The sequence below is a fragment of the Siniperca chuatsi genome, linkage group LG22 (assembly GCF_020085105.1).
Source record: "Siniperca chuatsi isolate FFG_IHB_CAS linkage group LG22, ASM2008510v1, whole genome shotgun sequence".
Lineage (NCBI taxonomy): Eukaryota > Metazoa > Chordata > Actinopteri > Centrarchiformes > Sinipercidae > Siniperca > Siniperca chuatsi.
This window is the reverse complement of record NC_058063.1, coordinates 16,469,362-16,494,606: the sequence shown is the minus strand read 5'-3', so window position 1 is coordinate 16,494,606 and position 25,245 is coordinate 16,469,362. Positions and strand designations below refer to the sequence as shown.

The window sequence follows — 25,245 nt, the reverse complement described above, 5'->3', positions numbered from 1 at the left end:
GGACTCAGGCTGTCTGAGGGGCAGGGGGAAATAATAGAAAAAGGGAACCAGCTGCATGTGGTGGGGAAGCAGCGTGCAGAAAGTGGTGATGCATTTATGGTGAAACAGTTCCTAAACCCTTTTCTAGCATGCAGGGCAGCCTATATGGCACTGCATCACATTTTCTCCACTGGAAGGCCACTTTATCATATTTTCTTGAACATTGGGCCACCATATAGGGCACTTCATTGTGTTCTATCTACCATAGGGGAATCCAAGAGAGCATCCACCAGGGAGGGCAATTGCCCCTAACAAAGCAACTGATTACAAAAATCATTCACGGTGATAATTTACTGTCTAACGGGAATAAGACTTATACAGAAAATGAAAAGTACATAAACAATATTATCTTTTAGCAGTGTGTGATGCAAAACAAACACCTTTTTTATACTGGGGTTGGCTACTAAGTTTTTATGTGGCCTAGTAGTTTCTGCCACATTTGTAAATTTTTAAATCGAAGACTGAAAGAAGGTTGAAAGCTTTCCTCTCAATAAAAAAAACTCTCTTTTAGAAACACTTTTATGTAGTTTTAGGATAAATCTGTTGTCCATGCCAGTTTGCTGTAGCCTCCATGGATCCAGTCAGTAGCATCCATGATAGCATCAAGGTTGCGGTGGGGCAAACTACCCTAACAGTTCCGCAGTCCATCAAGGCGAGGGCGCTGTTGTACGTATGGTCTTTGAGAACATGGTGGTAGATCAGCAGCCAGTCAAGACAGCAGGATAACAACACAGCAGAGATCATTATTTTAAGAACTGGGATTAAAAAGGCTAAACTATATGCAACGATTGTGATGAATTTCTAAGGCTTTTGGCAGACCACGAGAGAGAGAGAAGCAAATCCGGATTTTACCACTGTGACTTGTTTTGGGGGAAAAAAACCTGAGGTGGAGCTTTACTGGAATCGTATTGCTTTTTAGCTAGCTGGCTAACATGCAGCTTTAGTGTTTGAATTTGCACGAAAACGGGACTCTGGGATATATCGAGCTGGAATTTGCATGGCCTGCCACTATCTCGACCACTTTAAAATCCACCTATTCGCATGCAATTAAAGTCATGCTGGCCTTTCATTTTGCAGACATAGCTGGTTAGCTAGCTACCTCCAAAGGACCGACTCGTTGGCGCAGCTGAAAGCCGAACTCACGGCGCTTTCGCTTGGTCTGAGGACCAACGCCATGCCGCGGGTTGAAATTGGCCCTTCTGTAGAGCTAACTTCAGGAAGCTAACGCTAGCTGGATAGCAGGCCGCTTCAGATGGTCGTTATCATTCCCTAGTCAGCTAATTAGATAAGTCACAACTCAAAGTTGAGAATCACCTTTAACTTTCATTTTGCACGGTGGTTTCATTTTCATAAGCCCAACGGCAGACCTAGCTAATGCCGGGTAATCTGCTAGTTAGCTATCTAGCGAGTAAAGCCAACGGTAACAGTTAACGTCTGGGTTGATTGTTGTTTACAGTGTGCTAGCATGTACATTTCTGCCAGTTACAGTTACCTTGGAAGCGGGTTGGACTGATGTGGTAATTGACTTTTTACTGATCAAACTGAGGTACGTTATTTTATGTCTGGAGCAATTTGCATTAGCTAACAACATACACATCAGTACAGTTACAGATAGCGCATATCAAAATCACTTTGGGCATTCATGTTAGATTTTAACATAATCTATGCAAGCATATGACTGAGAAATGAGCGACATTAAGGTTAGTGCCTAACTTGTTTGGGATTATTTAGGTTGGCACAGCTGTTGAAAGCCTCACATGTAAGCAAGTCTGTCTGCGTGTAATGTTTTGGTTAGTTAACGTTATTTCATTGAAGGTCGTTAAATAGTATTAAACATAATGCCGTGCTGTTATCTGGACGTCAGTTATGCGTGTTGAAGCAGTTACTTTATCTTCCCTGAATTAGCTTTACACAGACACTGTAAGGCATGGGAGCTGTTGACCTCCTGGAGCAGAGCGAGACATATCAGCCATTCATTCATGATTGATGACCTTTCAGGAAGCACTGTCCTTTATCCATTTTCCACTACAGCTTAACCACTGCATCAAGCCACTTACAGTCTTTGTTATAGTATGTATTTTTAACCACTAATGTAACCTAGTGAAGAGGGATACTGGGATGATTTGAGTGTTAGTTTTAGCAGCACTTTCATTTAAAGTCCCACTGACACCAAACTGGAACCACTGGTGTGGATGGGAACATGAGGAGCACTTTGTCTGATCTGAACCAGCTTCCAAGTTGCTTGAAGATCTGATCAAAGCACAACAGAGAGCCCCATTGTGTGGACTGAAAACTGAAGAGGAAAGAGACGATGGTGATGATAAAAGAGGTCCAGCGACAGTGTTGATCCCTCACCAGGAAGCAGAGGAGTGTCACAAGGCTGCAGACATGAGTGTCCGCCAACCCACCTCTACACTGGACAGGTATGAGCCTCACATCCACTACACCCAGGCTGTTTCTGTGGTTAAAATACATCTCAACGCCTTTCTCGGAAATGTAGTACTCCGAGATCAGCCAATCGACATGTCTTTATCTGACTGAGGTCCAGCCTGGCCACTGGAAAAACTTGTCAGACTGGCTGTTTACTGGGAGGTGATAAAACTGCTCTCTAGCGCAAGGAGAGAGAGAGGGAAACATACATGATGCATGACAATAGTAGCAGCCTGAGAATACTTACTCAAGCGATTCTGCAATAATATTTAGGTGGTTTTATTATACATTTTTGTACGTTGTTGATAAAGTTTGTTGACGGAACGAAAAAAGCGGAACTAAACAGTATGAGCAGAGTGCAGCACCCGGACCATGTACAGCGCGCACACGCTAGAGTTATAGTAGTTCATCTTCAAAAAAAGGCAAGCGTTTTGGCACATTTTAGATTTAATAACTTAATAAGTTTTGTGGATACTTTGTACCCCATCACTCGCTAACGTTAGCTAACTCCAGCACTAACAAACGAGACCAGCTGACCAACTCACACTGCAGCACTTTACAAAACTCCCAGAACACACACATCAACTTCTGTTTTTGTTTTTTAACCTGTGGTGTTAGTCAGTAAATGTAAATGTAAACTGTAACATGCTTCCAAATTAATGCAGTTCACTTTTTTAAATGGAACATGCAGCATGCTCACTCTTTGTATTTTCCTGTTCGGTCAGAAAGTGACCTTCATCAGGGCCATTTAGCTTAACTGCCAGTTGTGTTTCATATTGCATTTCAGTAGAGTAGGGGCCTGAAAATAGTGCACCCCTTTCTATTTATTCAATCGAGAATCGATTCTGAATTGAATCGTGACACCAAGAATCAGAATCAAAATCGAATTAGGATTCCCAAAGATTCCCACCCTGTTGTTTATATTGTTTCAGTGCCTATTTGTTGCTTGAATCTTGTGTTGTGACTCATCACCTGTCTAGCTTTGCGCTGCTAAAACTTGATGTACTGTAGTTCATCCTGTTTGTTACAGTCAGTCATCACCACATTTCCCATGTAGCCCTACACTGTGTTTCTATGATCATCTGTTAGATGCGTCTTTGTCTTGATCATGTGTCTTTCCTGTTTCTACTGCTGTCACCTTTTTTTTCCTGTGTTTGTTTTGTGTGTGTGTGTGTGTGTGTGTGTGTGTGTTCTTGTGCACATGCCTACTACTGTGTCTGTGTGTGTGTCACGTGACAGCAGGGCAGCCAATAAGAAAAACGCCCACCTGTTCAGGTAGGACAGCTGTCCAGTGAGAGCTTATGTCAGGGTTTGGGGTTATTGACACCTACAAATTGTACAGCTGTGGCAGCAAATTTCAGGTTAATCTTTTAGATTTTAAATTAATCTTAGTGTCCCAGAATCTGAGGTGAATTCTTCGTATTACTTGTTTTGTCTGACCAAAAAGTATTGAATATGAGGAGCAAATCCTCATATTCAAGAAGCTAGAAGCAGCGCAAGTTATGGCAACATAAGATATTACTCAAGTATCTAATTAGTTTTCTTACAATATAATTAGACATTAATAATTGGCTCCACAGATACACTAGCTCAATATCTCCAGGTCTAAAGCTGCATTTCCACTAAACACTTTTGGTATTGTACCCTTGAAACCCGTACGTAACCCCTACCTACATGTACCTAAACCCTAGATCTGTTTTGCGTTTCCACCGCAGATAGTACTCTAAAATGTAGGCGGGGTTGTTACCGGATGGTAAGAGCCACGTCAACCACATAAGCTGCGTGACATATCTAGCGTGACATAGTAAACAAAGGAACACAAGAACTCAACGGAGGACATCGAATGTTTCGTGTTCTTTCTTCTGGGTATATGGCTGTTTTATTGCAACAAGGAGACAAGCTTTGTTTGAGAAAAGGCTGCAGGCAGCAAGCTCCGTCGCAATTGATGGGATATTTAAAAATGGCGGGTTTGTGCATTGAGCATTTGTCATGCAAGACGTGACGATTATGTTGACCAATCAACGGACTGCACTGCAGTGTTTCTAACTCCATTTTTAAGTCCCGGGTCGGTGTGCTAGGTACCTCAACAGAGGGCTAACAAGAAACGGGACAGAACTGAGTGGTTCTATTGGTACCATCCACAAGTTTTGCCAATGAAAACGTGTTATAATAACCGTTATAATGTGTAACGAACTGAACTGAACTGGACTGCTTGGTAGAAAAGCAGCTTTAGTAAATCACAATACATTTTTCTGGATGGATTAATAAGTTTCACTTCGTTTTGGGGTGAGTTGTCCCTTTAAGCCAACCAGTTATTGGACCTCTGGAGTAATACCAAATCACATCAGTGTTTACACTGTGTGTCCTTGCGTCATACACCCTTAAAAAAATATTCTTGGAAGTCAAGGCTGCTCTCAGTGTTTACAATCTGTAAGAGTATAAAAGGCGTGGGAATGACTTGAACTCTTGGTCAGTTTCTCTGTGTCCTTTTTACTTCAAGATTGGTCTTCATTCTTCTCTCTTTTCTCTGTCCCTTTTCCCCTTTATCTGCTTTTTCCTTCTTTTCTGTCATGCTTCGCTTTCAGCCCTTTTGCTGCTTGGTGAGTTTTCCCGTCGACTGCTTTCTTGTTGCTTCTCATGCTATTCATATTCTCACTCTCTCTACTCCACATATCTTACCATGTGCCTCCCTTGAATCTTCTGCCTCTCTCTCTCTCTCCTCTCACGTTGCTGTGCGTTTAATTGAAAACTTCTCCTCTTTCTCTTTTGCCTGTTCCATCACTTTTTATGCATCTCACCTTCAATGGTTCTCCCTGTCTTCATTTATTCCCTTCAGATCTCCCCTCTCCCAGTCCAACCTGTCTCCCCAGAGCGTTTTCTAAGTCACCCTGTTTAGTATTGTTTCATGCTAAGCCCCTCTTTCCCTCATTTCTCAAACCCAGGCTCAGCAGTCTGACCATCGGGGACTCTGACCGCAAATCCTCTGCCACCCAGCAGAGGGAGCCAGCTGTTGACGTCCCTGCTGAGTGTACGGGTAATTGCGACTTCCTATGCTGGTTTATGTTTTTGTTTCAGGATCATTTTAGAATTTCACTATATTTAATATAATTTAATGTACTCCAAACACCCTTTGCATCCTTCCGTCCTCCTCTCCCAGTCCCTGGTCTTGTCCAGAGATGTGTGGTCGTGCAGAAGGACCAGCTCGGTTTCGGCTTCACAGTGTGTGGAGAGAGAGTCAAGCTAGTACAGAATGTCCGACCAGGTGAGACACGTGCACGGCTGATGCGCTGATGTTATGATAATGCTTATTCTGTATATAACTGACAGATTTTGTGATTAAACTGACTAAAACTTGTCATACAGTTTTCATATAAAGTTTAGAAAATTAAAGTAAATTCCCAGGTATTTGAAAAAGTTTTGGAGATTATTTTTCAAATATGACTTAGATGACATGGGCGGTGATGAATAAGTTGTTTGTAGGGGCATACATGACATTTGAGTTAAAACTGTGTTTTCTTTCTCTACATGAGCGTCACTGTTTGACTGTACTCATCTTTACAGGTGGTGCAGCAGTCAAGGCCGGGGTCCAGGAGGGTGACCGAATCATAAAGGTTTTTACTACTTTCCATCACAGACACTGAATCTGAGAGTTACTGGTTTCTTCTCGTTTTGTTGTTGATTTTCCTCTTTTCGGCCTCCCTCTCTCAGGTGAACGGCTCGCTGGTGTCCTCCATGTCCCATCAGGAGGTGGTAAAGCTCATCAAATGTGAGTTTGAAATAAGTGTAAGATTGTTGTGTGTGTGTTTGCCTGTTTTTGTTTTATGTGTTTGTTACGTTTCTGTTCTTTTTCCAGTGTTTATCTGATTCCGTCACTTTTTTTTAAAATCGTCCCATAGCTGGACCGTACGTAGCTCTGACACTACAAGGGCCGCCCCCTTCAGCTGCCTCCTTGTCTTTAGAGCCCCTCGCCACTGACCTCATACCCAATCAAAGAACGTCTGTGGGTGGGGAGGCTCCACCCCCTCCACCTCCACCCTTGCCCTCTGGACTGAGCAGCACCCCTACCCAAAGAATCACTGGACCCAAACCACTACAGGTGAGTGAAATTATATTAAGAATTTATATTACCTAGTGGAAACTCATTTCCCAGAGTATCATGTTGCATCAGTACTGAGTGAAACAAATGTTAAGCTTTATAATTGACAATATGCAGGCTTGTTTTAGATACAGAAATATATATACCTGCTTTGGTGTACATCATCAAAATGATTTACAATTTATGTTGTAAATGTGTTTCTTAGGACCCAGAAGTACAAAAACATGCCACTCAGATACTCAGGAAAATGCTGGAGCAGGAAGAGGCGGAACTGCAGGTACACACACTCACACACAAACAAATAAGCTGTCCCAATATTTGAAAACGTATCTGCATATTTAGTTACAAGGAAGTTTTGCAGCCAAATCTGCTGTTGATAACCAGAGATGACTAATTTACAGGACTTGCTGGAGGAGCAGTTGAGGAACCCGTCGCCGTCACTGGAAGAGCGGATTGAAAGTGCCAAGAGGAGAGCTCACCAAGTCAGGGTCAAGATTCAGCAAGATCTGGTGAGGAGACATGACTGTTTGATTTTTTATTTTTTTATTTTACAGGCTTTCTATATTCATTGAAAACCCCTCTATATATTTAACTTTTAGTTTTTTCCAGCATAGAACTTGGGAAATGGATTTTGATCTGCGAAAATGGTTTAAGAGCATGGCACACCAGGCCACACCATGAAAAAATGAAAATGAAAAACTAAAATAAAAGCGCATATTCAAATTCACTGTTCAAGTCATGCAAAGTGGTCTGTGAAGCAGTGGTCTCTGCTTGCATTAGGTAGACAAAACAACACAATGCAGTTTAAAACATCTGCGGACTGCTCTGCTGCCCCCGATTGGCCCAAAAAATAAATTAATCCAGCTTTAACGATGACATGCATAATTTACCTTTACAGCCAGTGCTGAAAATTAACTGTTGTTTTATTCTACTTCTCTAGGACGGAACGCGATCAGAATCTGTCATAAGCTACGTCATAGCAGGAGAAGGTTTGTATCTCTTTATAGTTTAATTCAATTTTTATTGATTTAATTAAATCTCTCAGGGCTACAAAGATTCACACTGGTTCTAATGTCTAGCATGCACAGTTGCTGGTTTAATTAATCTACATATCAAATATCAAAATACACAGAAATAGTGATACTGTGATTTGAAAGCGATACTTCAGTATCATTCTTAAACTGCACTGTGCTTTGGCAGGTCGACTCTCTATGGACTCAAGCGAAGGAGACATGGAGGTAGGCTGCACAGTCTTGTCTTTTCATAAACTGGTGAGATTGTATGTGTGCGTTTGTGTATGTCATGGTCCCACTCATCCCGTCCCCCTCGTCCTCCCTCCCTCCTCCCTCCTCCTCCCCAGGCCTTTGAGAGTCCCCACTCCTCCCCCTCATCCTCCTTCAGGATCCCCCAACACCGACGGCAGAACTCCGACACACACACCCTGTTTGATTCGGTGAGATGGACACACGCACTTGCATTCACTTTAAGATGGATGTCCCTGGCAATAAGATCCTCACATGCAGTGTGAAAACGTATATAGTCACATGCTCCCTTCTGTTGGGGTCATACTGAACTAGAGAAACCCTGAGTCGACTAAAAGTCATAGGAGGTAATCAGAGTTTGACAGTGACTTTGTTTCACCAGTCAGCGCAACTACTATACTATCAAGTTTCCAACCACTGAAATAAAACAGGTTATGAGTCACTGCATCCATTCACACTGGTACAAATACATCTATGTGCAGTATACACTAGAGAGAGATTATAATTGTATACTACCCTATTAATCACTTAAGTGAAGTAGAAAGAAAATACTTGTATTAAATGTCCTGATATGATAACTGTCAACATGATGACTAAACTTTAAGTCCATTTGTAGTTTATGCAAAGTCGAGGCCTGCATCACCAGCTGCATACGTGTTGTTGTATCATTCACTGTGCCATTCTGAACCTCCAGGACAAAAATAATTTTCCTACATTCTGTTCTCTCCTCTTCATCTGTTCCTCTTCATCTTTGTCATGCGCCACTGTGACTTGCAAAGCTGTTTAAAATGTATGAGACAAGCAGTGAGACTGAGAAGATAATTGATCACCACACAACCTTCAGTTCGCATTTCACGTCGCCCAACTCTTTTGCGCTGAGCACCGCATGTACAGTATATGAATGAAAGCAGCAGATGTGCTTGGACCTGCTGTCAAGTGTCCTCAAGTGTGTGATCGAGTGCTTTCCATTTCTTGAAACCTGTGTTCAAAGGGCGGAAAGGCCCAGATCATCGGCCCAGAGGAAGAGGATGAAGAAGATGACTGCTATACATTTAATGAGGTGAGAAGGAAATTTGGTGTGTATCCAGCAGACTGTAATCGATCCGCATTGATGTGATTTCCAGCTGTCTTTCTTTTGCCGCCTCTATATTTTCCTCCTTTTCCTTGCTGTTCCCTGCATCTACACAGTTATTCATATTTTTTCTCTTTTTCTTTTTCCTTCTCTCAGATGGATGGTCCATTTCAGGACATCGAGTTGTTGAAGTCACGACCAGCACACATGGCGGTGTTCATGAGATACGTTTTCACCCAGCTCCTGGACCCCAACCCTCTGGTCAGTCTACATTATATTTTATGTTAGATTTGAACAAATGTAATGAAACTAAGTGTTGAGTTTTGCATCCTACATTTTCTATCATCCTTTATGTCTCTTTTTTTCCTTAATGTGTTCTTTGGGACTGATGACTTGTAATTTTGATGTTTTTGGATGTCATTGTCATCTGGAGTATATGTAAAAAATCTTATCTATAACCATGTTATTGTAGTATCTTGATACTTAACTAAACAAAAACCTTCCATGATATACACATTCCATGTGTATATCTGGGTTAGCTGGCTTACATTCGTGCTTGTGTGTGTCTACAATAGCTGTTTTACCTGTCGGTGGAGGCCTACCTGGGCTCCAGTCCTAAAGACGCCCGCGCACTTGCACCTCAGATCTGCTCCCATTTCCTGGACCCAGATGCTGTATGTAACAACTTGTCTTCATGATTCTATACTTATATTCCTTTATCTGTTATAGCTCAGTATTGGCTGCTAATGTGCAATGTGTCGATGCTGTTTCTTCAAAAAAAATAAAAGCAAGTGCATTTGGCATCACAGAACTTAAATGATAAACCTTCTTCTAATCTTCTGTTAAAAAGTGATATGGATTTTTTTTCAGATACAGCAAATAACCACTTTTATCATATATTATGTTATATACTTGAAAATGGAAATGTTTATGTGCCATGCATCTGCTCTTATTGCCATAAAATTACAGTATCAGTGTCGGAAACATGAAAAAATGCTTCTTTTTTTTCTTTTAGCCTCTGAAAATCAAAGTACGAGAGGAGTATCTCACAGATATAGGTAAGACAATTAAAAGCTAGTTGAATTGTGGGCTTGTTCAATTTGTTTAGAATTTTTATACTGATATTTATACCTTCAATCAAAGATTTGTCTCATCTGAAACTAAAGAATATCTACTGGAATTTTGATTTGTGACTGATTAATTCAAAGGTTGAGCTATGGGACTGTAATGATTATGTTAGCTTGTGAGGAACTGTACCCGCTGACATAATGTTGTGTCCATCGTCCCTTCAGCAAATCGACTTCATGCCCAGGAGGACATCAGAGGACCTTTGTCTGAGTTGCAGCAACAAGTGCTTCCAGACATCCAGGACCAGATACAGGACTATAGGTGCATTACTTCAGATATTTTATTAATATTGCTAAACATTAATACTGGGAGTTTTTCAGCGAAAGTTAGGGCTTGTGTCCCATTTAGGTTTTCCCATCAGATAGAAGATGTCTGCTTAGGCAGAATAATGACTGTAAAGGTCAGTTTTGACAAATTCATATTAATCTGTTGAGCTTGTGTTTCATAGGAACAAGCAGATGATGGGTCTTGGCTCTCTGTTTGGAGAAGGAGACCTGCAGCAGCTGGATGGAGACCCGGTGAAAGAGAGACAGGTGGTGGACAGACAGGTCACTGCCCTCTGGGAAATACTGTGAGTCTGTGACTTACTCACATACTGCTGTTACATCATGTTTTTCCTGGTACCAAAAACTGTAAAATTGCAACAACTTTAGGTTCATGGCGAGGGCACGGTTTCATTTCTGGAAGTTGACTCATCTTTATCTAAATGATGTCAAACTAAACAAGATGCATTTTTTTCCTTTAGGAATTTATTAACATATTTAACTCTTTTGCCAAAAGACAGACCAAACCGTCATTTTCAAGATTTGACTTGAAACCGTTTTTTTTGGGTTCAAATCCACCTAACCCTAATTATAGATTGGTTTGCTTCAACATGTGACTCATCATGAAGTGACTATTAACACACACACACACACACACACACACACACACAAAGACTATTGAACCAGGTTTGCCTAGCAGCAGGGTCAGATGTCTGGGGCCCAATAAAAATGTTATTACAAAGCGACAGACGCTATCATAACAAAGGTCATAACCACAAAACCTAGAAACCACATGACATTTACTTCTTTGACTTTATACACACATACACACACACACCAATTCCCATCACATGACTGCTGCACTACAGTCTGTTTCGTTGTTTGCACCTGAATGAAGTGAATTTAACATGAGGAAATAAACTGGATATCTCTTTGAAAGCCTGTTATTTCTTGTGGACGGAGTTAACCGCCTTTTTATCTCTCTCTTTCTGTTCCCGCTTCAGATCAAAGCACGAAGAGGACAGAAGGTAAAACAAGTGTCTTGTCTGTTGGAGTGAAATTTCAACAGCAACATCTGTCTGAGCGATTTGCTTAATTCTTTCTCAACACCTTTTCTTTGTTTGCTTGTGGTCTGTTCTCCTTACATTTCCCTCCATCGTGTTGGTCCTCTCTCTCGCTCTCTCTCTCTCCACCCCCTCGCTCCTCTCTCTTAGTTCTCCTCTGGCGTCGGCTGTGCTCCTATACCTGCGTCATTCTGGTATCAAGCTAAGAGACTCCAAGGTCTTCCCTGGTCTGAGCACAGAAAAGGAGAAGTGGCTCGCTTTCTTAAAGACAAAAAAGGTAAGAGCGGCAACTGCACAAGGCAGATTGTAAATGGACATGCAACTGTAAACACAGGCATCTGTTTTCTTTTTCAAATAGTTTTTCTTTTTTAAAATATGCAAGAACAGAAAACATTCTGCAGTATGATCTGTTTTGCAACTCTTATTGCAATTACAGTATCAGCAAAGTAAACAGTATAATTTTTTTATCAGCGTTGTAAAAATCTATTTGCTCATCTGTGTGGTCTGGTCCTCTCCTGCTATACCCTCTCCTTCTGGGTTGGATGAGGTATGCGCTCTGTGGTGCCACTTTGCTCATCCCTGTTGTACTGAAGTATTATTTGCAAACCTAGAGCTCACCTGTAGAAGTCTTGCCACCCCACAAAAGCTTGGCCGTTTTTCTGAAATGCTGGAACTGCATTTCCACATTCAAAGTTTCTATGTTCAAATGGTAACAAAACCTCTAAAACCTTTTTCTTTATGCCATTTAAATGGAAATCTTGAGCAGAAAGTTTGGGTAAACAAACATCCACTTGTATAGCTCATATAAGATGAAAAGAAAGTAATAGAAGTCGATAAATAAGAATGATTTTTGGTTCCTCTCTCCACAGCTGAGTGGTATCAAGAAAGACAAAGATGGAGAGGACAAAAAGAGAAATCCCATCCTGAAGTACATCGGCAAACCCCGGACCACATCCCAGTCCAGTAAATACAAACACACACACACACACACACACACACATTCATGCGTATAACAGTTCTAATCATCACGCTGGTCTCATGAGTACATTATCAGTATTTAAAATGCAAATATGAGTCTACCTGTCAAAGGTCATTATCAGCTGACAGCATTGGTACACTGGCAAACCACATTAGAGGCACGCTAATGCAAACGTGATGCTCTCATTCATTGTATTTGTCAGACAATATTGATTTGTTTCTGTCCTCTGTTTGTCCTTTTATTGTTTATGCAGGTTTATTTATTGATTTATGGACTTTCCATTGTGTCTTGTTATTCTGATTTCATTGTTTCATTTTGGTTTTATAGCATTCAATGTCCCGTTGTCACCGACCGAAGGTATATATATTTTTTGTCATTTCACTTTTGTTTTTACTCTTCAGTTAAATTTTGCTTTTCATCAAACATACCCAACTAAGTTATTCTTCATGGAATGTATGTAGTTTGAACATTGCTTGTGTTCCACCTCATTGTATACACATCAACCCTTTCTGATGATAGTGCATGTGTGCTATTTTATCATACTGTACAGTTAAGTAATATATGTGTGTGTGCAGTCCGTCCTGGCAGTGTGAGGAACATCATTCAGCAGTTTGAGAATCACACAGAAACGACAGGAGAGGAGGGAGGCGATGCCACCGACCCCCAGAGGCTCTCCTCCAGCAGCCTGGGAGAAGACGGCATGGCCAGGTAGCTCTGCTTAACCTCTTAAACTACATCATCACCTGTAGTATGTATTCAATATATAGTATACTTACTCATTTAGTAAAATGCTGTATGTTATGCTCTCTTGCAGCCCTACGGTCTCAGTGCGTCTGGCACGTAGCGAGTCGTTGAAGGCTCAGGGAGAAGGGCGTCGGCGGGGCGTTGTCTCAGGAACGGAGTCTGTCCCTCGCTCTCGTAGTGACGTGGACATGGAGGACTGCGGGGAGGAAAGGGAGGGGCCAGGTCTCAGGCCGCTGCAGCACAGCACCTCGTCGTCTGCATCCAGCAGCTCTGCACGGTAAAGATACACTAAGCAGGACTCCTTGGTTTTTTTTTTTATTAACTTTTGGAAACAAAATCATCTGAAATGTCATAGAGATGATACTTAGATACACTCTTCTTTTTTTGCATCCTTCAGGCAGGGATACATTAAGATTAAAATAATAAATAAGCTTCAAGGAGTCAAAACTCTCCCCTTTAATGAAAGCTTTACATCCAAAATAACTCAAACACCCCGGATGTTACCCCTGGAAGTGTAGATGTTCACCTCATGCCATCTCTCTTTCCACTCTCTCAAACTCAGGTCTCTAGAGAACCCTACACCCCCATACACCCCTCGGTCTAGACGCAGGTGAGTTTCTATGTCATCCCCATAGATGATTGATGATAGATGCTCAGTGATTAAGTAATGGCTTCTTTCTCACATGCAAAACTCTTGAAGATCAAATGCTTTGGTTCACAAGAAAAAATGTCAGCTTTCAGCATCTTTGAATTTCAAGTCCCCCCGTAATGTTAGGTGAACACAAGAGATTTTTTTTTGTTTTGTTATAGCTATGTTTTTGTAAAAAAATGTTTGTATTTCTGTTTGTCTCTCCATCCATACACATACATGTGTTTTCTGTCCTTCCCTCCATCTCATGCCTACCTGTGTTTATGTGTGTGTGTGTGTGTGTGACTCTGCAGGAGTGTGGACTCAGCATTGGCCCTGCTGCCGGACGCCGCGGCGCTGGAGGAGGAGGTGTGTGACAGTCAGAACTGGCAGGACACAGTTCCTCCTCAGCTCCTCTCAACGCTCAGTCCGAGGGAGGTGGACAGGCAGGCCGTCATATACGGTACGAGTCAAATTCAACACACATGTTAACTGCAAACATTTTACTATGGTTGTAATTATCATTTCAGAATCAGAAATACTTGATACTCCATAATCATGATACGAAAACATTCTATTTTAAAATGTCTAATAGTAAGATGGTAGTGCACTGATGTTAATTATCTCCGTTTGCTCCTCTCTTGTCTTCATCTTTAGAACTGTTCACCACCGAGGCGTCCCACCTGCGGACCTTGAGGGTCCTGGACCAGGTCTTTTTCCAGAAGATGAGGTCTGTGCTGAACTCTGATGAGCTGGCCTGCATCTTCCCCAACCTGCCCCAGGTCTACGAACTCCACGGTCAGTATTTACCGTAATTACAGGTATAGCTGCATATTTTCTCATGTGAAGAATCTTTTTTTGGCTGTGGATTATGATGATCTTGTTTACGGTCATATAGTTAACACAATTTTATCACTGCTTTTTGCTTCTTCTGCCGCTTTTTCTGTTTGCTCAATAAAGTGAGTTGTACTTTGAGTCAACATGTATTCAGGGCTGTATGTTGCTAGGTAAATAATAATAAGTGAAGCAAATATTAAGCAAAGGTCATAACTGTGTGTAAGTGTAATCTCAGCCTGCAGCTTTACTGAGTCAATATGTATTCTGGGCTTTAATTTAGAGCCAACATGGAAGTATATGGTATGATATAATCGCCATACTAGACTAGCAAATTGTTTTGTTTTGTGCCATATGATAAAGTTTTTGTCTTTTATGTAGAGCTCGACCGATATGGGATTTTTGAGACTGATACCGATTTTAGAGGGGAAACATTAACCGATTACTGATATGGAGGCCGATATAGTGAATTTTTGAGCTGGAATGAAAATAGACCTTTTCTATGTGGATTGTGCAAAGGTGCTCAGAAGGCTGCTTTCTTAAATATTCTTTAATAAAAGTTATTTGTTTAAGTTAAATATTCTTTAACATGTTAAATAATTTAACATATACATTGTTAATCAATTCTAGAAATGAACACTAAGAAAATAAAGAATGAATAAAAATAAAATAAATAGCTAACGTTACTGGTATGATGTGAGTTCTTGAGAGCTGCTTCTTTTCTTTCAAGTTACCCTGGTTGCCACTGGAGTGACAGTGAACTCTGCTGGATGAACTTTGTAATGACACCAATATATTAACCCAAGCCTTTCTTTCTGCCCAATATACTGAGAAGAAAACAAATTTATATCGGCTCATATCATATAACATGTACATATTATTGGCTGATAATATCTATCAATTGGGCTCTGCTTTTATGTAGATTTATGGATTATTTTATTGGTAGTATTTGCAATAATTTTACTGATGAGCAATCAGTTTTGTCAGCCACTCTTAAATTGTAATTGGATTGTATTTTTCAAGCAATCATTTTCGAGTGACCAGTGAAACCTTTGGAATACAAATTAAACATTTAGTCACTTAGCCCAAGTTGAAGTCCTCTTTATGTTTCTTCTGTATCGCTTCTTTGCAGCCAGTCTGTGCGAGGCGATGAAGAAGCGAAGAGAAACTCCCATCGTTCAAGACATTGGGGACGTTATGCTGGCCAGGGTGAGTGAAATAATCACCGCCATCAGTTCCATCCACCATCATTTTATCTCCATTTTCATCTTCTCATTTCTCCTGTAATGTAAAAGGTGTTTATGTGCAGACATACTGTATATTTAGTGTGTTAACAGTGGTGTGTGTTTCTAGTTTGAAGGTGCAGCTGGAGACGAGTTTCAGGAACAAGCGTCCCAGCTGTGCAGCCAGCAATCTCAGGCTCTGGAGCTCATCAAGAACAAACAACGTAAAGACCCTCGCTTCGCTCACATTATCCAGGTACTCACACACACATGCACGTCCATGTCTGAGAGATAGTTTCTAGTTGGTATTGGTTTGTATGTCACCATATCTATTTAGAAATAGCACATCTGTTTCTCCGTGGATCCTTCTTCTACGCCCCATTCCTAGCCTCCATAGCTGAGCAGCCTTGTGCTTCATGTGCTTATGTGTTTGACATTTGTTCAGGAGTGTGAAGCGAGTCCTCACTGTCGGAGGCTGCAGCTCAAAGACCTGCTGGTGTCAGAGATGCAGAGACTCACCAAGTACCCCCTGTTGCTGGACAACATCATGAAACACACAGAGGGTGAGGAATCAAGAGACATGTTATATAAAAACCATTAACACAGGAAAAACCTGCCAAGAAAGTATGTGATTTTTAAGACAGATATTCTTGTCTTCATTTAGCCGGCTCGTCAGACCTCCCCTCACTTCAGCATGCCCAAGCATGTTGCAGAGGGATACTGCAGGCTGTCAACGAGGTTGTCAGGGAAACAGAACACCGGCAGCGCCTCAGCCAATACCAACGCAGGCTGGACGCTGCCCCTTTATTCAAGGTAGTCAAAACCGGTTTTTGATTTTTCCTTGTCCCTTACTTCCTTGTTCACATTGTTCATATTGTAATGAAGGCTACCAACCATGTCTCATAGAAGCTTTTCCTCCTTTTCTACCTAAATGTGTTTTGCTTTACTCTTCTGTCTCACAGAGTCTGGACCTCACCACTAAGAGAATGATTCATGAAGGTCCTCTCACGTGGAAAGTCAGCAAAGATAAGCAGATAGGTCAGTACCTCTGTATGGATACATTCTGTATTGATGCATACAGTCTCATCAGTTTGGTTTCATACCCTTTAATCACATGTCCGTCTTCTTCCATCAGAGATTCAAGCACTGCTGCTCTCCGACTGCCTGGTCCTTCTACAGAGGGGCCCAGACGACCGTCTGCAGCTGAGATATCCATCCCGCTGGCTGGGTGGAGGCGGAGGAGGCAGCGGAGACAGCAAGACCTCCTTCAGCCCTCTGGTGAAGCTGGACTCGCTGCTGGTCCGCTCGGTAGCTACAGGTTAGATTGTGGTCACATCTAGGAACGCAAATTTTTAAATTATGGAGAATTAGTGCCCTCCTGCTTTTTCTGTGGTCCGGATCAAATATGTAAATCTTGTGATGTCTCTCCAGACAACAAAGCCCTCTACGTCATCAGCACCACAGAGAGGCAGATCTATGAGCTGGTGGCTGGGACGTCATCAGAGAAAAACACGTAAGCTTTTTTCTGTTTTTCGGTATTTACTTCATGAAGGCTTACCGAGCATCCTCGTTCTTCTTCAGCCTCCAGAAACGTATGTTTTGCTGCACTGTACGTTTGCAGGACGTGTTGACTTTTGATTTTTGCTTTACAGCTGGAAAGATTTACTTGAAAAGACCATGTCATCGGCTGGCGGTTCATCACCCCTGATTAATCATGGATCTATACCTATATCGTGAGTAAATCTTATGTCTATGAATAATAAATAAAGGAATGTGTAAGGGCTCCTTTGCAGGAAGGTCACTTGTGTTGTGTTTTATTCTATTCTATAGATGCGTTTTCATTTTCTTGTGCGCTTTTCTTCTTTTAAAACATTTATTTTCATCAACTTGTGTATGCTTAGTGTGTTGTGTTTATATTTTCTATAGTTCCCCCAGTCTACGCAGTGCATCCCCAGTCTCAACTGGCAGCAACGTCTATGCAGGTAACACATTATAATCATCAACCCCAAATACGTAAACTGTCTGCCAATATTTGTGAAATAAAACAGAGTTTGATCTTTCTGGCTTACTCACAAATAAAGGCTTTAATAAATTTTTCCCCACAACTGTTTGAAATCTTCCAGACAACTCCATGACAGAGCAGTCAGATTCCATGGAGACTCACTCCTCCAACGACGACATTGCGCTCTCAGCCAACACACCTTCGGACCAATCAGGAGCTTTCATCTGTGGTGAAAGAAAAGCAGTTGGTGTGGCAGATTCCGCTTTACAAGACGGTGAGAAGGAATCAAAAACAACTGCATCACTTCTACAAACTGTTGGGTGTTAGACTTACTTTGTCTTTGAATTTGAGATTTAACATGTAATCATCTTATTCATTTTGATTAGTTTATAACCTGTAATGTAACAGGTGTAATTTAATCCATGTATAATTTTCCAAAGTGAGTGTGTTTTTCATTTGACTGTATTTAGTGTAAGCTTGTCATTACACAAAAAACAAATCAACAAATCAATTTTAAATAGCTTTTTATTAATCAGCCAGTGATCAACCTTGAGGAATTTCAAAATCAATCAGTCTTGTCTTTCTTTTTTTCTTTTTTTTCATGACTCTACAGTTGAAACACTACGGCACCTTATATTACGAGATTTCGAAGAGGACGGTTGGAGCCACGATTCAGATGACACGCCCACCAACGAGACGGCCAATGAAAGGAGCTCGTTCACCGAAAGTCAGCGGCCAGAGTCTCTGGAGACTGTCCTCAACTTCAGCACCAACGAATGGGAGGCTGAGCCTGAAGAGGATCCGCCCCCAGACGCAGAGCAGCCCAGCGTTCAGGTCGTAAGGAAAGGTAGCGGATCAGATTGAGAAAAGCTTTCAAATAAATATCTTTAATTCTTCAGAAGGGTTGGTTGATCACTCTGAGGTTCATTCAGTTCTCAGATAGTTACAAATTTGAAACCTTTATTTCAAGATAAATAATTATCAAGCATAAACTTATCGTTTCCCTTGAGATGGTGATTTGGTGTTGATTGAACTGAAAGAGATCAGCTGACTGTGCTTTCTGTCTGTTTTTTGATAAAATCTGTTTTTGATGGCTGTCTTCCTTTGCATGTTTTCTCTGCACTCTGTGATTCATTATTTTGTTTCTTACGTACTTTATCTTCTCTTTTTCTTCTGTCTGCTTGCTTTTCACAACATAATGACACACTGATCCTACACCTGCTCTTATATCAACTTCTTGCCTCACTTCTTTTTCACTCTTCTTTCATTCACATACAAACACCTCCACACACACTTTTCTTTGTCACACATCTATCCTCTGTGCATAGCTGTGGTTGCGGGTCCTTCTTCTTATTCTTCTGTCCCCGATGACATCACTGATGATGTCACCCTCCCCTCTGACCAATCATCTAAGCCAAGAGGCGAGGCCACTACGCAGGGTAATGATAACTAAATTGGTCAAGTGCTGTAGTTTTTATCAGACAAGCACATTCTTTTATTTACGTGTGTAATTTTACATATGTAATATCCATCAAGATAATAGAATATAATCTATAACCTTCGAGTTGGTGTTAATTTTACCCCTGAAATTACTCACCAGCACACTTTGTGTTTATCATGGCTGTGCTCTAGGGAACACTTTCTACTTGGTGATGCCTACAGAGCAGGGAGAGAGTGCCACTGATGACCCCAACGACCCTCCTACCCCCACAGCCAGCCACTTCCCCCAGCCTCTGGAGGAAATGACATCACCACAGATGCAGCCAGAGCACGAAACACCCACCTGCGGTTCAGAGCCCAACCAATCAGAGGCTATGCAAATAGAACAGGAAGAAGAAACGGGCCAATCGCAGGCTGGGCACCAGAGTCACGTGATCAAAAATGTGGATGAGATTTTCCACACGATTGAGGGGCTGATGAGCAAGTTGCGCCAGCTGAAGGTGAGTTTGTGTTCAGGTGGTGACAAGGTGGCTAATGATCCGTCTGCGTCCATCAACTTTCCACCTATTTTAACACAGAAAGCTCAAACCAGTTTGAACGTTTTCTGGAAAGTGATCATAAAGCGTTTAGACAGTTAAAGCAGGCCCCCACCAGCCAATGTGGTTGTTTTGTGCGAATTCCAGGGGGGGCTAGCCAGAATATACATCTGGCCGTGCCTCGTTATCACATTCTGTTAGTGTCGACATTCTGCTGTTCCCAAGACATGCAACTGCCTTGTGAAAGTAGCACCCCGGATCAAACATGTCTGATATTTGTGATGCATCTCAGATCCTGCCACTGTGGTTGTATCCGTTTTCAGCAGTACACTATCTATGTGTGGCTGAAGGTTTTATGTGTATTTTTTTAGTCAAGAACATTGACTGTATATAAAGATGGACGACATGACAGCGCCCCAAAAGTGAAGCCAAAACATCTCGATTGCCCCGTGGTGACTGGTTGCAGTATAGGTCATAAACCCCGTCCCCTCCATGTTAGCGGATGGGACATGGGCCAAACTAAAAAGTCAAAGTACAAATCCAAAAAAAAAAAATCCCAAAGATGGCTTCTGTCATTTTAGGTAGTTCTTATCACGCTGATGTATGTTCAAGTGTTCATTTTTCTGACAAGTTTGGTTTTAATTAACTAGTTATACAGGCTTATTTGTGTCTTGGGAGGATAAATAGAGATAGAGAGAGATACATAGCCTTTATAGGGTGCGAACTGATGGGATTTTTTCTCTTGAGACATGAAAATTTCCCTGCAGTCTGTCTTCAGAGTTTGCCACCATGGCCTCTATTCACCAACCACTAAATTATTTCTAAAAAAAAATTCAATGTAGCCAACATCAGAGATCAGCTTTCGGGGAAGGGGAGTTAACACTGCAGCCCTGGAGAGGATTGTAATGAATGCAGCATACATCATCTGGTAGAAAAAATTGAGAGAATGTAGATTTTTCCAACTAGATTGTTAATCTTATTTATACTAGGGGCTGTCCTTTACTTTGTTTTTCTTCCGTGGCACTGCTGATGCCTTCATGGCATACATGAATTTCTCCGTCAAAAGTTTGGTCAATTTTTTGAAAGGGGTAATGAAGTGATCCACTAGGCCAAACATTTCTAAGCAGCAGGATATTCTTGTGATTTAACCCACAAAGTTTACAATAGTTTGTTGCTTGCGACTTGCTTAACTTTTCACCTCTCACCAGCTAGCATAATTATGTTGATGTTTTACTCATATGAGTTATAGTAATGCTATGAGTTATAGTAATGCCATCTGTATATAATATCCATAGTACCACTTGTAAATATTTTCATTATACTGCTCTATCCTGCATTTATGCACATACTTTATATCCTTGCTTATTGCACTTCGAGTTAGACCTAAACTGCATTTCTTTGCCTTGTACTTGCACATGTGTAATGACAATAAAGTTGAACCTAAAATATCATTTTGGCTTTTCTGCATCTTCACCCCTTTACAGGAAATAGAGAAGGCCCATCACAAGCTTTTGAAAACCCTCAGAGAGCCATCTGTCAATCAGGAGTCAGAGGAACAACAGTGTCTATCGGCAACTGTCTCCAGAACACCATCTCTGGATCGCGGTTCAGGAGACGGTGAGGGGGTGCTGAATTTGCATCTTAAACCTTTACAAAACAATGGCTAACGATGCAGTTTTGACTCTTTTCTATACTAAATATCTTTTTTTCCTTGAACCCAACCAGGCAAAGAGGGCAGTCCAGCAGAGCCCAGGATTCAGTCGACTGGATTCTGAAGTCGCTGCAGAGTGGATTTTCTTGCAGTCACTCAATCCTGATTGTTGGCATAAGGACGCACCCATGTGTACCCACTGTCAGACTCGGGCACCTCAGCCGCACCTCCCCTCGTCCCTGCATGCACTGGCCAGTTTTACAGAGCCCAGGAAGGACCGTGGTTGGTTTTTTTTTTTTGGTTTTCTGTTGCCCTGGGATACCAGGAAGCTGGCCAGATTCACCAGGATTTCTGAGGTCAGCACAAGTTCTGGCTTCTACCAGAGCATGAGGGAGTCCAGGGCAGAGTGAGGAAACAGTATGAAGGAACAAAAAGGCAGAAGACAAGTTGACTGGTGAAGAGAAAGGAAAAGTTTGAAGAATTGAAAGTGGAAAAATGACTAAGTTGGATATTTGTGAAGGAACATGAGTTGTATGTCTCGCTTTAAAGAGCTGGTTTGAAGGAACGGAGCAGAAAAGTTTTGAAATGTTAATTTAAGGAAAAACCCGAGGGACCCATCACCCCTGCACTTTACCCACAATGCATCCCTCTGTCATGTACGTCCTCTACAGTGGACGGATCAGGGACTGGAGATGCCATTGGCTTTATTTAGGGGCCGACATTTGAGCCAAGATGGCCTCCAGGGGTCCCCTATCCCCCTCCACTGGTTGCTTTACACTGAGTTCACCTGCTACCACGGCCGAAGGACTGTGTCTATATAATTCAGGTTATTTGCACTGGGTAAGGAAACCACCATCACACACACACACACAGATCATTTAACGGTTTCATTCATCTCAGACCATCGTATCCCCACACTGGGAGAAACACTAGAGTTATTGTCATTGGAAACAGTTGCAGCCACACTGACATATCCTTAAGCCTTCTTTTAAGCTACAAGATGGTTGTTTGGAAGCATTAGTGCAGCATATTGATTCATGTTCATGTCGATTGTTCATTTTTAAGTTCTGGAAACACTACTGCGCTGTTTACTACTGAAATGCTGGCAGGTTTTATTTTCAGCGCTGCTTCAGAGGTGTACAGGGATCTCAGCGATTAAAATAACAAGCTCAGTGGATTCACACAGCTGTTCAGTGATCATGTAAAGTTGTTAAGGAGTTAAGTTTGGGACAGGCAATGTTGATGAAGAGTGTGAGGAAAGAGGACAAATACAGATTCAAACTATGAAACTTGAATTTTCACTGAAAACCTGTTTGTCACTCAATCAAATTGCTGCCAAATATCACTGTTGACGTTGCCTGTCTACACTATAAGATTTGACTGTGCATCCTTTAGCCCTCTCTCATTGTGTGTCTCAGTGTATTGTGTGTGTAAATACCACGGTAAAGACTGTGAAACAGCAACTTATCCCTTCTCCCATCCAATGGTCTTACCATACATAGTGTTTATATCCATCTAGCCCACATCCAAAGCCATGAAAGGACTACTTGCTCTTTACTAAGTAGCCTCCCCCCCACACCACCACACACACACACACACACACACACAGAACTTATATTTACTAGGAGAAATTAAAAGCTTTGTAAAATAAAATTTTACAAACTTGAGTATACGCACATGGTCCAAGTCAAAAAAGTACTGCTATATGCAGCTGTTATGTGATCGCAGCACAGTTAGATGAAGCAAAAATTTATTTTAAGGAATAGTTTGACATTTTTAAAAATACTCTTATTTGCAAAGATCGATACCGCTTTCATATCTGTACAGTTAATGTAAAGCTAACGCCAGCAGCTGGTAAGCTTAGCTTAGCATAAAGACTGGAAACAGGGGGAAAACAGCTAGACGGATTTTGTTATCTGTAGACAGAGCCAAGCTAGCTGTTTCCCCCTGTTTCTAGTCTTTACGCTAAGCTTAGCTAAGCGGCTGCTGGCTCTAGCTCTGTACTTAACGCATGGAGTGGTATCGATCTCATCTAACACTCTGAGAAGAAAGCGAAAAAGCGTATTTCCCAAAATGTCAAACATTTCCTTTAACTATTTTTGGAACATATGTAGGAGTCAATAATTGTCTTTGACGTTCAGGAAAATTTTTGTACGCCTTGACTGAGGCATGTGTAACCAGCAAAGACTGACACTAAAGCTAAGTGCTTTTCCCTTTTTTTTTTCTCTCTCAAACTCCATCAGTTAGAATTAATTCTAACAGAAAATATGTATTTAAACTGTTACAATGAAAGAAGTTCTTTTGTGTACCAGTTTAAATGTTTTTTTTTTTAAATGTGTTTTAGCCTCTGTCTCTTATCAAGCTGGGCAGAATCGCACTGGACTGAATTTTATTTGAGCTGGTTTCAAATACTAAATGAGGAGTGCTTTAGTGAGTTACCCAGCCTCTTTACTAGCTTCAAAACTGACAGTACACTACCAAACTGAACCAAACCAGGAGCCAAGTATATTTACACACTACCAGCCAATGATTCTACTATTAAAACGATATTTCACTGCCAGGTGGAAGGTTTTCACTCTTTAGCCAAAACACACTGAAGGAGTTGTCAATGAGTCAAATCAAAGTGTAGCTTGGCAACAAAGTTTAGGGAACAAAGTTTATTTGTTTTCTTGACATTTTGGCTGCTGATTATCAAGCATCTCAGACCAGAAGTTTTATCAATGAAAAGAAAAATAGATTCCTTACTTTTAACACTATGGACACACAGTCATCACATACATAATGTGTGTGTTGTCCATAATTTGACACAAAATTCCAGATGGTCTGAGCTGGTTGAATCAGGATCTCTTCTTCTCCTCGACAAATCTCTTTCCACGCATCTCCTCTTCTTTCCTCCCACCTCTAACTAACTACAGCATTTTTCATCTCCAATTTCTACCTCTACACTTCAGTTTCTTTGTATCTTCCATGATTTCTTTTTTCCCCTACATTTATCTTGTACATTGACATCAGCGTTGTTGCCCTAACCGGCTGTAAAATAAATAAAAAGGCTATACCTTCCTTTTTTTTTTTAAATGTTGCACAGATAAACTTCCCTGCACGGTGCAAACTACTGTATGCATACACACATCTTTAACTATCATCTCATTGTCTTTTTATTTTGTGTCTTTAAAAAAAAAATAAATAAATAAAAATCTTGTTCACTCGTACTATAGAGAGATCAGACCCACTTGTTTTATATATGTTAATTTTTTTCTGTAAAGCCTTAGTCCACGTATTTGATTTTATTTTTGTAGATATGATAAAAAAGGATGTATAAATTATTTTCTTCTCCCTTGTTTTTAAAATTGGTGAGATTGTTTAGCTGCACAGAAGGAAAAAAGAGCTCATGTCTCATCTCAGATTCATGTGTTTTGTGAGATTAAAAAGAAACTGGATAAAGAAAATGACTAATGTGGATTGTGAGTCTCTTTGAATATAAGTGTCACCATTTAATGTTGGTCTTATTTCAAGTGAGTTTTAGAATTAAACATTTGGATATGTCATATTGTCTAAATTTCATACTTGTTGCTACAATATATAATCTTTTTCGTCAGTGCAGAAGAAGAGCCACTTACTCATTAGTGTAGTTACTATTTGTGTGTAAGAAAATAACATCCTCTGTTTGCAATAGCTAAGACTGAGTATTGGTTACCTCTGATAGTCAAAGGAAAGGGAGAATTAGGGTTTAATTTAGTTTTATGCTGTGAAGCCTAAATGTGTCAAGCACACTTACAGCAAGAAGTGACCGGAAGTTAAGCATTCTTGGCTTGAAAATAAAAGTATTTTTGTAACAGGCATAAGCGAGAAAACTA

General features: G+C 41.0%; 1 protein-coding gene across 5 annotated transcripts; it reads left to right on the top strand.

Moving 5' to 3' along the window:
• Positions 1 to 621: 621 nt before the first annotated feature.
• Positions 622 to 24,840, top strand: arhgef11 (Rho guanine nucleotide exchange factor (GEF) 11). Of its 5 annotated transcripts, XM_044183280.1 has the most exons (42): positions 623 to 2,462; positions 5,055 to 5,069; positions 5,412 to 5,503; positions 5,627 to 5,731; positions 6,031 to 6,080; positions 6,178 to 6,235; positions 6,366 to 6,565; positions 6,771 to 6,842; positions 6,967 to 7,074; positions 7,506 to 7,554; positions 7,766 to 7,803; positions 7,926 to 8,018; positions 8,819 to 8,887; positions 9,056 to 9,160; positions 9,475 to 9,573; positions 9,915 to 9,957; positions 10,192 to 10,288; positions 10,476 to 10,598; positions 11,295 to 11,318; positions 11,505 to 11,631; positions 12,224 to 12,317; positions 12,661 to 12,690; positions 12,909 to 13,041; positions 13,148 to 13,354; positions 13,640 to 13,687; positions 14,020 to 14,168; positions 14,363 to 14,503; positions 15,672 to 15,748; positions 15,893 to 16,018; positions 16,208 to 16,325; positions 16,427 to 16,575; positions 16,725 to 16,800; positions 16,898 to 17,080; positions 17,194 to 17,275; positions 17,415 to 17,495; positions 17,689 to 17,744; positions 17,886 to 18,038; positions 18,378 to 18,611; positions 19,093 to 19,203; positions 19,397 to 19,704; positions 21,225 to 21,357; positions 21,466 to 24,840. In XM_044183280.1, exons 1-42 carry the CDS (start codon positions 2,428 to 2,430, stop codon positions 21,513 to 21,515), a joined length of 4,341 nt encoding a protein of 1,446 aa, XP_044039215.1. In that variant the 5' UTR covers positions 623 to 2,427; the 3' UTR covers positions 21,516 to 24,840. The 5 variants fall into 5 exon arrangements, with proteins under 5 accessions (XP_044039217.1, XP_044039218.1, XP_044039215.1 ...); XM_044183282.1 differs by lacking the exon at positions 12,661 to 12,690 and having other exon boundaries at positions 622 to 2,462; XM_044183283.1 differs by lacking the exon at positions 19,093 to 19,203 and having other exon boundaries at positions 622 to 2,462.
• Positions 24,841 to 25,245: the final 405 nt, after the last annotated feature.